This window comes from Microchirus variegatus (genome assembly GCF_963457635.1).
Source record: "Microchirus variegatus genome assembly, chromosome: 9".
Classification (NCBI taxonomy): Eukaryota; Metazoa; Chordata; class Actinopteri; order Pleuronectiformes; family Soleidae; genus Microchirus; species Microchirus variegatus.
Window position 1 is genome coordinate 4,223,322 of NC_139810.1, and position 14,379 is coordinate 4,237,700.

Sequence of the window (14,379 nt, forward strand, 5' to 3'; positions counted from 1 at the left end):
GAATATAAAAACTATATAAGTCTGTGTCCGTGTCTCGAGGTGTCCTGTGGACACTTTTACAGGCGTCTCTTTTACTATTGTGCTCAATGGGAAAATTGCTTTTTGGGCCCCATGATTATTTTTTGTTGCAGTACCCAGAGTGGCCACCATGACAACAGTGTCTTCAAGGCAGAGGGGGCGGTGCTCTATCCAGGGGCGGAGCCACACTGGTCACATGACACCTGCTCGGGAGTCGGGACAAACACTGCTGCTGTGGCTGAAGACAGGAGGAGGACACCGGGAAGAGCTTCTGTACTCAGCCGCTGCTGCAGGTGAGAGACACGGGGACAAATGTCTTTAAAACTGTGTTTATAACCTGCTGCTCATGGAGCGAGTATTACGTGTCTTTTTAAAATAGCACATGTCTCGTGTTGACTCAAAAGCTAATGGTTTAAAAAAAAAAAATAATAATTATAATAAGCAAAAATACATTGAGTTTGATAACGTAATAAAGTAAGTAACTTGATCACAAAATGAGAGCAGACACTTCCGGGTTGTGTGATGTTGTTGGGGGTTTTTCTGAAGAGAGAAACAAACAACGCTGCATGTACGTAAGATTATCTGACGAAAGACGTAGGTTACACAATTTTTTTCCCCCACGTAGTCGACTATTTATTTATTTATTTATTTATTTATTTATTTATTATCATTATTTTAAATGTGTGCGAGTGTCTTTATCGTGAGTACCAAAGCTAACAGCTGCCTCCATTCAAGCTAACATGGAATTCCAAAAATCGATATATCGATATTTCTTTCTAGCTTAATGAACAGAAACAGCAGAGCGTAGCAGTTTTTACTTTATCTCAAAAAGTATTTGCTTGGTAATGTTTTCAGAGGCTCTGATAAGTTATCTGTTTTTTTTAATTTATTTTCTTAAAGCACTCGTGAACTAAACTTAGTGAATAAAACACAATAATACTTGGCTTGGTTGTATTTACTTTATTATTAGCATTAGCATGTGTCATTGGTGTTTATTTGTCACTTGTAGAAACACAATATATGACAATGACTGTTCAAAATGAATTGGCATTGACAAAAATTACCTCAGAAATGTAGAATTAGCATAAATTAATAAATCACATTTCACACAAGCCGTTTCATGTTTTTAATGTTATTTTTAATTCTAAATATACAAGTGAACAGCATTGCAGACACAACATGTCAACAGGAGAGACAAACCACAAGTGTTGTTCACTTAATGTCTATTTCATTTGAGCACTTAAACGTTTTCCCCCCTTTATAAAACATGTAATGGTTTATTATTAGATTGAGGAAAGATGGAGTGGAGTAAACTCTCCGTTAAGACTAGGGTTTAAGTCTGTATTGTGTGACGTTTGTCAAAGTAAACCCTGTAAAATCCCACACGTCTCAATCCGACCTCCATGTTTTTGTCTGAAAGGAACGATGTCGACGCTGAAGCTGGACGAGTGTCGAGAGCGGATTCGCAAGGAACTGGACGACGTCGTGAACTTCTGGCTCAAATACTCTCACGACACTGAACACGGGTACTGAAGGAAAAAAAGAAAGAAAAACAAGTGTACACTCACACAGCAGTTTTTTTTGTGTGTGTAAACCCAGCGGTGAACTTCCTCTTCTTCTGCTTCCACTTCCTGTTTCAGGGGCTTCTTCACGTGTCTTGGAAGAGACGGGATGGTTTATGATGAGCTCAAGTACGTGTGGCTGCAGGGTCGACAGGTGAGTCCAGGTCAGGGGTCAGGTGTGTGTAACCTGTGGCTCCAGATACGATTTATTTGAGTGGAGGTGGAACAAAAATGACTATTTTCATGGTAAAGGTTGCAGACCCTCCTGGTCTCAGTAAATGACTCTGTGAATAACCGTTGTTTATCAGCTCTGTGAGAACATAAACTGGACTGGCTTTCTGTCATAGGTGTGGATGTACTGTCGTCTGTACCGAACCATGGAACGCTTTCGTAAACCTGAAATCCTGGAAGCAGCAAAAGCAGGTGTTTAGAAGCTGAATTCTGTGACTTTCATAACACAGCTAGTGGAATAATGCAAAGCCTGCGCTTCTATGCAACAATTGATCAATTACTGTAAAGTCATAGACGACAACTTTAAGTGTGTTTTTTATAATAACATAAAGACCAGTTCTGTGATTTAAGCTTCTTATAGTTGTGAATATTTTAGGGATGGGACGACAATGAGATCACAATACTCTACCGATGTTAGTCCGACAGTTATTTTAGACCGTTTATGAACTAGCCGTGAACAACACATTTGTGCTGATGAAAGCAGTAATTCTCCAGGTGTCTGTAGCAAATATTGCTTTCCCCCAAAAGAAGGAATAAACAGCCCAAACTAAAATGCACTTTATTTACATATTTACAGTCTGTGCATAGTGATGCTTGAGATACATAGGATTTTTTTGGATCGTATTGGAGTTTTATCGATTGACCGTTCCGTTACTCGCCGACATTAAATATTTTCTAGTTTTCCTGCTCCTCGATGAAGGTTATCTCAAAATCTTTGGACGCAACAAAAATCTCATCGATCAATCGGTAAAAGACTCAAATCATTCATTGCAGCCAAAACGTAAAATGTCTCATTGTTACTGTACAGTAGTAGTGGTAACGGTGGTTAAAGGTGTTAACGTACGTTAGCATGACGACTGACCGGGAAAAGACGTGCGGGACGCCATGTTTACGCGCCACGGCACCGGAGTCCAGGCACTGATTGCCAGTTAGCTCCGTTAGCTGCATTAGCTCCTTTAGCACCGTTAGCGCGCCTTCAGTCAAACTGAAGTGGTCTGTTTATTAAACGGAAAGAGCAGCGCTACAAATAACCAGCGTACCTGTGTAACTGCGTATGTGTGCCTCTGTTTTTAAAGTTTAGCGTTACTTTACAGACTCGTTTTAACAATCGGGAGTCACGTAAACATGACGCAGCGCGCGTCTTTTTTCCGGTCAGTCGTCATGGATGACGTGCTTTGACGTTGACGCCGTCCAGCACTACCAAAAATGTTAAAATGCAGTGGAGTGAGAGGGGGGAGTGGCTACAGTAGAGCAGCGAAAAGCCAACGTGTGCTCCTTTTAACGACATATTTAATATCTTTTGCATTACTTATCTTATTATATATAATTATTACTTATTACTGAAACAACGTTGTGTGTTTTTTGGTTGTAGGAGGAGAGTTCCTTAGAAGATATGCTCGTGTGTCCGGCGGTGGCGGCGGCGACAGCAGCAGTGGCGGTCAGTGGAAATGTGCCTTCTGCTTAACACGAGACGGTAAAGCGGTCAAGGTTCAGAGGACGATATTCAGCGAGTGTTTCTACGTCATGGCCGTGGACGAACTGAGCAGAGTCACTGGTGACGAGGACATGCAGGTGTGAACAGTCACGACATTCACACTCACTCTATTAGTATGTCATTTATACACTACACTACATTACAAATTTCCTCATTTTTCTTCAAAGAATATAACTAAATTGATCAGAAATACACTCTATACATTGTTAATAAAGTCGTGATCTTTTGAGAATAAAGTCGTAATATGAGAATAAAGTCATAATATGAGAATAAAGACGTAATATTATGAGAATAAAGTCATAATATTGTGAGATTAAGTTGTAATCTAATGAGATTAAGTCGTAATATTACGAGATCAACTCGTAATTTATGAGATTAACTCGTATATTATGAGATTAAGTCATAATATGATGAGATAAAGTCATAATATGATGAGATTAAGTCATAATATTATGAGATTAAGTCATAATATTGTGAGATTAAGTCATAATATTGTGAGATTAAGTCGTAATCTTTCGAGAATAAAGTCGTAATATTATGAGAATAAATCAGAATATTATGAGAATACAGTTGTAATATTATGAGATTAAGTCGTAATCTTTTGAGAATAAAGTTGTAATGTTATGAGATTGACTTGTAATATTATAAAGAGAATAAAGTTGTTATAAGAACCAAACAAAAATAACAACAACAAGCAATAAATGTATAATAATGATGGTAATAAAATATTATAATAAATAGAACAATTAAAAAAGTTTTGGGGTGAAAATGATAAAAACTGTCAGTATAAAGTGTCGGTAAAGAATGAATGTGTGTAAGGCCAGCAACATTTTATTAGCATATTTGATGGTTACATCATTTCACAAGGAAAATCTGAATTTAAAAATGCACAGGTACAGGTACATAACATATAGGCAAACGTTATTCAAAGGTTTAATAGAAGAAGGTGAATGCAATATTTAATGCAGTATTTAGTAATAGTAAAAGTTGGATCAATGTGAGACTTTGAGGAAATATGAAGTTAATTCACCACCTGCTTAAAATGCCTGGTCTTCTGCTCTGTCCTGTGTTTCCAGCTGGAGGCCGAACAGATGATGGAGCAGCTGGTTCACTGGGTCCGCGTGGACGGGTCCGGCCTGGGTCGACCTCGGCTTCCCGGCGACGTTCCCGCCAACAGCATGGCCGTTCCCATGATGCTCTTGTGTCTGGTGCAACAGCTCACCGAAGGCCGCGGTCCGGAGGTCGCGCAGAGATACAGAGAGCTGGGCAGATGGTGCGTCCAGCAGATTCTGCAGCACATACAGGTCTCACATTTAAGTTCTCCTCCTTCTTATATGGCCTCCTATTCTTCCTATGGAAATGCTCTGGTCGTGTCACATGACCACTTTGTTATGCAGTCAAATATGACCGTATCCTTCCTATCTTTTCAATTCACACCTGTTTTGCTGCTGTCAGTGATATTATGAGAATAAAGTCATAATATTATGAGATTAAATTGTAATCTTTTGAGAATAAAGTCATAATATTATGAGATTAAGTCGTAATATTATGAGATTAAGTCCTAATCTTTTGAGAATAAAGTCATAATATTATGAGATTAATTCGTAATATTTTAAGACTAAATCATAATATTATGAGATTAAGTTGTGATATTATGAGATTAAGTCATAATATTATGAGATTAAGTCGTAATATGAGATTAAGTCCTAATCTTTTGAGAATAAAGTCATAATATTATGAGATTTATTCGTTATATTTTAAGACTAAGTCATAATATTATGAGATTAAGTTGTGATATTATGAGAATAAAGTCGTAATATTATGAGATTAAGTCATTATATTAAGTCGTACACCCGTCACACGGTCAGTTATATATGATATCATTGCACAGGTTAACGTATCGTCCATGAATTTTCACTCACTTTGACACTTTTGTAGCAGATGCTGAAAACTGTTTTTTTCTCTTGCTACAGAGAGACGGCACAGCGGTTTTAGAGAACGTGTCCCTGGATGCAGCAGAACTGCCGGGTTGCCAGGGGCGACAGCAAAACCCCGGTAAACACTTGAGTCTCTTCAGTCAGCCAGATAATCACAGAAAGCACAGAGAGATGTGAGCTGCTGACTTCAGCATGTTTCCCTTCCTGTGGCTGACTCAGGTCATGCTCTGGAAGCCGGCTGGTTCCTGCTTCAGCACAGCGCAGAGTGGGCGGACCAGGAGCTCCAGAAAACTGCCATCGACAAGTTTGTGGAGCTGCCGTATCAGTGCGGCTGGGACAAAGAGCACGGCGGCCTCTTCTACTTCCTGGATGTAGATGGTCACTGTCCCACGCAGGTGAAAAAGTCACAACAGGAACCACGTGATGGGTTTTCACACACAGTAGATATTCTGTCTGTATTCGGCTGATCCCTGTGTTTTCCTTGTGTGTGTGTGTGAGCAGTTGGAGTGGAACATGAAGCTGTGGTGGCCTCACTGTGAGGCCCTCGTTGCCTTCCTCATGGCCTACAGTCAAACCAAGAAGCCTGAGCTGCTGGACACATTCTCTCAAGTTTACAAATACACTTTCAGCCACGTGAGTTTTTTAACTGCTGTGACGGCAACGCACACGACTCACACTCATGGTGTCCACGCGTCTGCAGAGGTGTTCCCCACACGACTTTAGGAGGCGGGCAACATTTAAGATTTATTTTATCATCTTTTCAGAATAAAATTGTGATATTTTAAAAATAAAGTCATAATATTATGAGATTAAGACATAATATTTAGAGATTAAGTCGTAATAATATGAGATTAAGTCATAATATGGTGAGATTAAATCATAATATTGTGAGATTAAATCATAATATTGTGAGATTAGGTCATAATATTATGAGAAGACGACATAATATTTAGAGATTAAGTCGTAAATAATATGAGATTAAGTCATAATATTGTGAGATTAAGTCATAATATTGTGAGATTAAGTCATAATATTATGAGATGAAGACATAATATTTGGAGATTAAGTCGTAATATGAGATTAAGTCATAATATTGTGAGATTGAGTCATAATATTATGACAATAAAGTCGTAATATGATGAGAATAAAGTTGTGATATATGAATAAAGTCATAATATTATTAGATTAAATTGTAATATTTTGAGATTAAGTCGTAAAAGTCGTAATATTATGAGATCAAGTCGTAATATTTTGAGAATAAAGTCATTATGAGAAAAAAGTCGTAATAAATATGAGAGTAAGTCGTAATATTATGAGATTAAGTTGTAAAATTATGAGATTAAGACAATATAATGTGATTAAGTTGTTATCTTATGAGATAAAGTCATAATATTATGAGATTAAGACGTAATATTATGTGATTAAGTCGGAATATTATGAAAATAAAGTGGTAATATTATGAGATTAAATCGTAATATTATGAGATTAAATCGTAATATTATGAAATTAAATCGAATATTATGAGATTAAGACGTGATGTTTTGAGATTAAATCGTAATATTATGAAATTAAGTCGTAAAAGTCATAATATTATGAAATTAAGTCGTAAAAGTCATACTATGAGATTAAATCATAATCTTTTTAGAATAAAGTCAAAATATTATGAGATTAAGTCGTGATATTATGACTTTATTCCTTTGTGGGGGAGGAAATGGCTGGTATGGCTACATCTGCAATAGCCATTATGTTGCTATTCAATAATAATAATAATCATAATACATTTAATTCAATCATTATTAAAAAATCTCATAATATTTTATTCTCACATTAAATACTATCCTCCTCTTTTTGTGTGTGTGTGTTTTGTTCAAATAAAAACATTCTGTCTCTGTGCAGTTTCCTGATGCTCAGAGCGGTGAGTGGTTTGGCTACTTGACACAAGATGGGAAAGTGGCACTGGATTTTAAAGGAGGTCCCTTTAAAGGTGAGAGCGTAAATGAGCGTTAAAGAAGCTAAACATTTCAGTTTTGTTTATGTTATGGATTTGTTTGTATGACACTTCTGGGCTTGGGTTGTGTCTTCTTTGATAAATCCGCCCGTTCTCTTGCATGTTTGCTGTTATTTTCCATCGTTAATAATATCCATTATATAGCTTTATTTTGTCATTCATCAGCTTGTCCTTATATGGACTTAAGGAAGACTTTTGTCTCGTCTGTTTCTACTAAAAACAGTAAAATTAGACTTTTAAATGAGCAGTGTTTTAGTGGCATGTTGGGGTGAAGCTGCGCATGGAATACTCCTTTGCTAATAAACCTGAAAGAATATGGAAGACCCCTCCTATTCCTTCTGTATTTAACATGAAGTTCTATATTTTAGTGACTTAAATGAGTAAAATCTTGTTTTGCTTCCTGCAGGATTCTTCCATGTCCCTCGCTGCCTGTACATGTGTGAGCGCCTCCTGGACGACCTACTGGCGACCGAGAACTGAGGAACGTCGTGACTATGACGCTAGTGGATTAAATTATATTTGTTTTGTGGGTTTTATTGACTAAATCAAACCCTAATAATAATAATAATATTGATGATGATAATCAAGTTATATGGTAAAATTGCTTTAATTTGCACATGCATTATTGCAAATTTACTGGTGTCGCAGCCAAAACAAACACAGAAGCACTAAAACCGATGTGCCTTCCTTGCACCATCCTGATCTTTACATCTTTAACCATTCCACTTACCGCTTGTGAAATGCTTTGAATCTGTTGACTTGTTACAGGCCAGTATATGAATTGTACGTTGAAATGTCACTGCAGGATGATTAAATGTGCAATCTGACATTAAATAGATCTTTATTTTACGTGTTATGTCAAGTGTTCAAATTTTTAAGTTTACGCACCACTTTGTTAGACTGATGGTATTTTTTTCTGTTTCAAAACACTGTGAGGACATTATTTCATCTGGCCCTCATGACTTTTTGTAACATGGTTGTAAAAATGTGTGTGTAAGGACCTTATTCTGGTATAAATGGAGACAAAAACCTTGTTTTGAGTTGTGGTGAAAGTTAAGGTTAGTGGTGGATGATGCTTTATTTGGGGTAAGGGGCTGGGGAATAAAAAAGTAAGGGTTGCGGTATCGTGGACCTTTGATGAAAGCTATATAGATAGATTTGTGTTTGAAAGGTATGAAATGATCATGTGACCCCCAGCTAACGATGCCTGTGTGCTACATTCCTGAATAAACTAATAAAAAGTGATACCAGAGAGGGTCCTCAATGTGTTTGTAAGAAAATAAAAAGGGAACAAATGTCAGTATTCTGTTTTATTTGGGAATATGATAGAAAACAGATAAGATAGTCCTGTATTTGTCCTGCAGTGGGGAAATGTACATAATTACAGCAGCAAAGACAGTAAAAATAAGGATAGTAAATAATAAACATGCATTACTAAGAAAAAGTATAACATAAATAGACATTAACACTGAAAAAAAAGATGTTAATTAAGAGGATTTAGAGAGTAAAAAGATCTATATTATTTTTTACTCATTCGAATGCCTCCGTACTCCAGTACAGTAGGTGGCAGTAGTGCGTCAATACCGTGGTTTGCCAACCGCCTATAAAGGAGAAAGAAGACAAACGGAAGCCGGGTTGGGATTTGTTTTTGTTTTGTTATGGGTGTTTTTAAGAACGGGAACAAAAGTAGCTCCCATTTCTAAATTATTATATTCTTTTTAATACACAAATAGGTTCAAGTTTTGTATGTGAACTCGCCGCCTTATTGCAGTCACTTGTATGGCAGACTACGGAAGCCGAGAGGTGCTGTGTAGTGAAGCGAAAGAGCCACTGTAAATTGTTTTATTATATATTTATATATACATATATTTTTACCGATTACAACATTTAAATGAAGAAAATGGACACTTCACATTGCTTCGTCGTGTACTCTGAGGGCGGAAGTAACGTCATCCTGCGTGCTTTGACGTTACTGTCTCCGGTGTTCATGTGTAAACACTGATGTTAGCATTAGCTTGCATTAGCCACTGGCTTTCTTCCATTTTCACAAGTCCAAGTGTTCCACAAACACAGCGATGGAAGCTGCTCACAGGTACGGATATGACCGTGTTTCTAACATTTCAATTCAATGTGGGTTCATTTTAGTTCAAACTTAATTTAACGCCACTCAACTGCTTGTGTGTAACAGCATTAGCATAACATGTACTCATAAACAACTGTTTCTCAACCTTAAGTTCATTACATGTGTTGCTAATATCAAACTATAGCAGCAGGCAGCATTGGACTGTTTGTGTTTGAATTTTAGTTTATAATATGTTTAGTTATTTGTTCATATAGGCAGTGAAGTATAATAAAATATCAAATAAAAAACGAATTTCTTTCAGTTAAACAAATAATAATAACAAAAATAATAACCATTTAATGTCTGAATGCGGTGAATTAATTGATAATAACTGCAGTTAGGGTTAAACTGATCACCTTGTGGTGTCAAAATAATAAAATATACAATAAAATCTGAACTATCACTTTACATCTTTACAACTGTCATTCAGTGCAGAATTGCTTTTAAATGTTTTGCTTCCGAATTGTGAACTGTTTCTTTGTTTAGTGAGTGTTTGTTGATTTCTATCCATAAAGAACAAACAATAATATCACAGTATTTAACAATATTGATATAGATTTGAAACTTTTTAAATATTTTTTAACTAGCTATACCTACCATTATATTATGAGAATAAAGTCGTAAAATTATGATTATAAAGTTGTGATATTATAAGAATGAAGTCATAATATTTTGAGATTAAGTCGTAATCTTTTGAGAATAAAGTTGTGACATTATAAGTATAAAGTCGTAATATTTTGAGATTAACTCATAATATTATGAAATTAACTCGTAATGTAAGATTCAGTCGTAATCTTTTGAGAATAAAGTTATAATATTATGAGATTATTATGAGATTAAGTCGTCATGTTTTGAGAATGAAGTTAGAATATTATGAGATTAAGTTGTGATATGAGAATAAAGTAGTAATATTTTTAGATTAAGTCGTAATGTTTCGAGAATGAAGTTAGAATATTATGATATTAAGTCGTGGTAGTATGAAAATAATGTAGTAATATTTTGAGATTATGTTGTAATATTATAAGAATGTAGTCATAATATGAGATTCATTTGTAATTTTATGAGATTAATTTGTAATATTATGAGATTAAGTCGTGATATTATGAGATTAAGTTGTAATCTTGAGAATAAAGTTGTAGGATTATGAGAGTAAAGTTGTGACATTATAAGTATAAAGTCATAATATTTTGAGATTAACTCATAATATTATGAAATTAACTCGTAATGTGAGATTCAGTCGTAATCTTTTGAGAATAAAGTTAGAATATTATGAGATTAAATCGGGATATTATGAGAATAATGTTGTAATATTTTGAGATTATGTTGTAATATTTTAAGAATGTAGTCATAATATGAGATTAACTTGTAATTTTATGAGATTAACTTGTAATATTACGAGATTAAGTCGTGATATTATGAGATTAAATTGTAATCTTTTGAGAATAAAGTTAGAATATTATGAGATTAAGTCGTGATATCATGAGATTACACTACCTTTGTTGTTGGGATTTCAATGCTTAACTGAGAAATAAAAAATCCCCAGGATGAGTCACATGTACAAACTAAATGCACATTCTTCTTCTAAACTGTGTTTTTTTGTTTTGGTTTTTCTCTCAGTGAGGCCGGTGTCTTCTACCAAGCAGTACCTGCTGTTGGACCTGACGGAAAGAACGTCTTGAAATTAATTCCTGTCAAGATGATCAATGGAAACTTTTTTCACGAGCAAATGATCAAACCCAGAGTGGAACCTACAACTCAGAGAGTTTCCTCCACACCTCAGCAGATCAAGATGGCAGTAACTCCCTCTGCCACAGAGAAAACTGTCCCCAGGAAGTTGACCATTGTGAAGGGTTTTCCAAGTCAAGTAGGATTAGTTCCTGGTAATTTAGCGAGCAAACCTCCACCACAGCAACAGGCCGTCTATAGTCCAGGTAGATTACCACATCAGCTGCCAGTGACAGTGAAGTCTCCAGGCCTCCCCAGAGGACAGATGCTTCAGGTTCCCCCAAATGCACCAGTGGAAAAACGGATTTTGAAACCGTCAGTCAAAGGCTCAGATGAACCCTCTGCGATCTACGCGTCGCCGGTCACCACCGTGATTCGAGACTCAGCAATTCACACGCTCAAGCCACCTCTGAAGTTGATTCCCAAAGCCTCAAACAGGCCCAACGGCCCGATACGGTGGGTGATTGAAGAAGAGGGCGGCACCGGGGCTCAGAGTCTCCATCCTGCCACTTCCCCTCTCGTTCCGCACGTCGTGAACACTGTGAAAAAGACAGAAAAGGCTGGCCGCCAGCAGCACGGCGAGGTCGCGCACCGAGCGGCGTCTGAGTCGAGCGCGGGCCAAAGTCGCTGCGACGCGTTGGTCACGTGCAACGGAGAGGTGGTTTTCGTGGCTGAAAAACGCAGCCTGCCAGAAGCAAAGGGGCAAAGCGAGTTGGAGAGAACCGTGGGGTCTTCTGCCGTCCAACAAACGGCTCAGAAGATGAGCGTCGCCGGTCCAGATGAAGTGATCGATCTGTGTGGCAACGATGCTCAGGATGACTCCACATCGGTTTTTCTTCATCAGGAGGACGACAATGTCATATTTGTGTCGTATATTCCGCCCAAGGCTGAGGCAAAGTCGGCACGTCGATCGGGCAAGACGAACGCGAGCCGCTCGGACGGCGTTAAGGGTCTGGAGCGTCGTCGTGGTGGTGGTGGTGGTGAAGGCTCTGCTCTAACAGGAGAAGGAACCAGAAACGTGATGAATCAGCACAGCGCCTCCTCCTTACAGCCGGGGACAATGAGATACGAGGTCCAAGCAGGAATTCCAGCAGATCCCAGCAGCTGTGACGGCAGCAGAGCAACATGTTCACACACACAGGACGAGGTGAGGCCACGTACTAATGCAACAGAGCTTTATCTGTCTCCGACTGTCCAATGCAGTTCCGATTTTGACTTTGTTTAGATCGGTAGAAAGGGCGACACACACGCTACCGTTCAAATGTTTGGGCTCACTTATACCATTTTTGTTGTGTTTTCCGTTAAAAGTCACACTTTTATTCACCAAAAGAGTTGCAAAATGAATAGAAAATATAGTCGAGACATTGACAAGATTAGAAATTATGATCTAAAAGAACCAGCAAAACTGTTTTCAGCTGTGCTAACATCATTGCACAAGGGTTTTCTAATCATCCAATAGTCTTCTAACGCCATTAGCAAACACAATGTACCATTAGAACACTGGAAATGGGCCTCTATACACCTATGTACATATTCCATTAAAAACCAGACGTTTGCAGCTAGAATAGTCGTTTACCACATTAACAATGTATAGAGTGTGTTTATGATTCATTTAATGTTATATTCATTGAAAAAAAGTGCTTTTCCTTAAAAAATAAGGAAATTTTTAAGTGAGCCCAAACTTTTGAATGGTAGTGTATATGGCTTTAAAAATTAAAGGCTACATCCACCCCGTCCTACAAAAAAATAACACATAAATTCACCAAAAAATAGGCACATGGAACAGGTGATTATAGCAACAATAATGTTGCTAGCGTTTATTTATTGGACATAAGAGCTTCTCATTAGTGCTGAAATAGGAATACGATTGGTAATCGACGACTAAATCCATCGCCTAATTGATATTTCTTGACAATCTCTTCACCATCAATCAGATCATCATTAGTTTCTCAGGACCTATGTGTTGGTAAATGCTTTAATATTAACTCCAGATACTGTGTGGGTCAGGAACTGTGTATTCCACCACTGTATAACTGTATCATTGCAAACAAAAAAATATGATAAAATGGTGTGTTTTTAAAAGGCTTGATCGACCATTTGATTATGGTATTAACCTGATAAGGAAAATATTTATCTATATGTTTTATTTCCTATAGAGTTTATTGTTATTAATAATAAATAATTATTAATATAATTAATTAAATAAGTAATTATTTAATTAATGAATTAATTAATAATAGTACTTAAATCATAATTAAGTACTTAATTAATAATTAATAATAGTACTTAAAGGTGCCATATGTAAGAATGTGGCCAAAAACGGTTACTACATTCAAATTCAAAATACAGAGGTCTTTTAGGTTTCGCTTTCTGACGTAACTGGCAACCAGTGGTTGCTCGGCATCTGAGACTCTATTGACTGCAATGATTGGGAGACGTCAGTAGGTGGCGCCACATGCCAAAACATGATTTCAAAACATAAACATGATTTGCAGTCTGCAAAAGATTTTTTTTAGTGTAAATATTTTGTCTGTACTGTTTTTGTTGGTGAGTTCAGTTTGTTATATGAACATTATTCCTGAGTCTCTGTGACATATTAGGAGGATTTTATGACCAGTTGCTTTAGATTTATTACATAATGCACCTTTACTTTTTAAGCTCTTTGTTGCCAAACAGATGATGTGTTTGGCCCACGCCCATCTTCAAACATTACTATTTAACCAGTGAACTACACACTTTTTAAATTTGCTGTGTTTGTACATTCACAGAGCTCTTTAAGCCCTGAAGAGCGTGAAATGGCAGACCATCGGCTGAGGAAGACGTTTGGGATTAGATCCGGCGTGAAGATCCACCTCCTGAGGATCGACGAAGCTCCGGCTCCGGCTGGACCGGTCCTCCTCACAGAGCCTGCAGAGAGCGAGTACGCCGGGTCAGGGTCGGATCACCAGAACCGGACTCGTGAGGATCAGTCGGCAGATATCGCACCTCTACAGCATTGTCCTTCAGCTCCAAGTGCAGTCACAGAAGCCGGAAATGCACCTGTGCTCGACTACGTGGAGCCCATCGACGAGGACTTCCTCAGTTCAAACGAGGACGCGGCCGAGCAGAGACAGACGCAGAATACAAAGACTGGGAGAATCGTGAGGACGCGCAAACGCACCATGTGTCCGTGCTGCGTCCCTGGTTCTCTGGGGCCGGAGATGAAATACGTTAAGGCGGGCGATCTGGATAAGATGTGGACGTGCGGGACGGAGCAGACGAGGAGAAAAAAGAAGCAAACA

The 14,379-nt window shown here is 37.6% G+C and overlaps 1 protein-coding gene across 1 annotated transcript; it reads left to right on the forward strand.

The window, feature by feature from the left end:
- Positions 1–244: 244 nt before the first annotated feature.
- Positions 245–8,304, forward strand: renbp (renin binding protein). The gene is made up of 11 exons (XM_083894620.1): positions 245–311; positions 1,439–1,544; positions 1,659–1,734; positions 1,928–2,003; positions 3,184–3,383; positions 4,383–4,610; positions 5,280–5,361; positions 5,463–5,638; positions 5,745–5,876; positions 7,140–7,227; positions 7,658–8,304. The coding sequence occupies exons 2-11, from the start codon at positions 1,444–1,446 to the stop codon at positions 7,729–7,731; spliced, it is 1,233 nt and encodes a 410-aa protein (XP_083750746.1). The 5' UTR covers positions 245–311; positions 1,439–1,443; the 3' UTR covers positions 7,732–8,304.
- Positions 8,305–14,379: the final 6,075 nt, after the last annotated feature.

What these genes read in the sequence shown, in the direction of transcription:
- renbp (XM_083894620.1), top strand. Translation starts at nt 1,444, where the DNA reads ATGTCGACGCTGAAGCTGGACGAGTGTCGAGAGCGGATTCGCAAGGAA. An exon ending in TGTGGCTGCAGGGTCGACAG is followed by an intron (nt 1,735 to 1,927) that starts GTGAGTCCAGGT and finishes TTTCTGTCATAG; the next exon opens with GTGTGGATGTACTGTCGTCT. An exon ending in CCTGGAAGCAGCAAAAGCAG is followed by an intron (nt 2,004 to 3,183) that starts GTGTTTAGAAGC and finishes TTTTGGTTGTAG; the next exon opens with GAGGAGAGTTCCTTAGAAGA.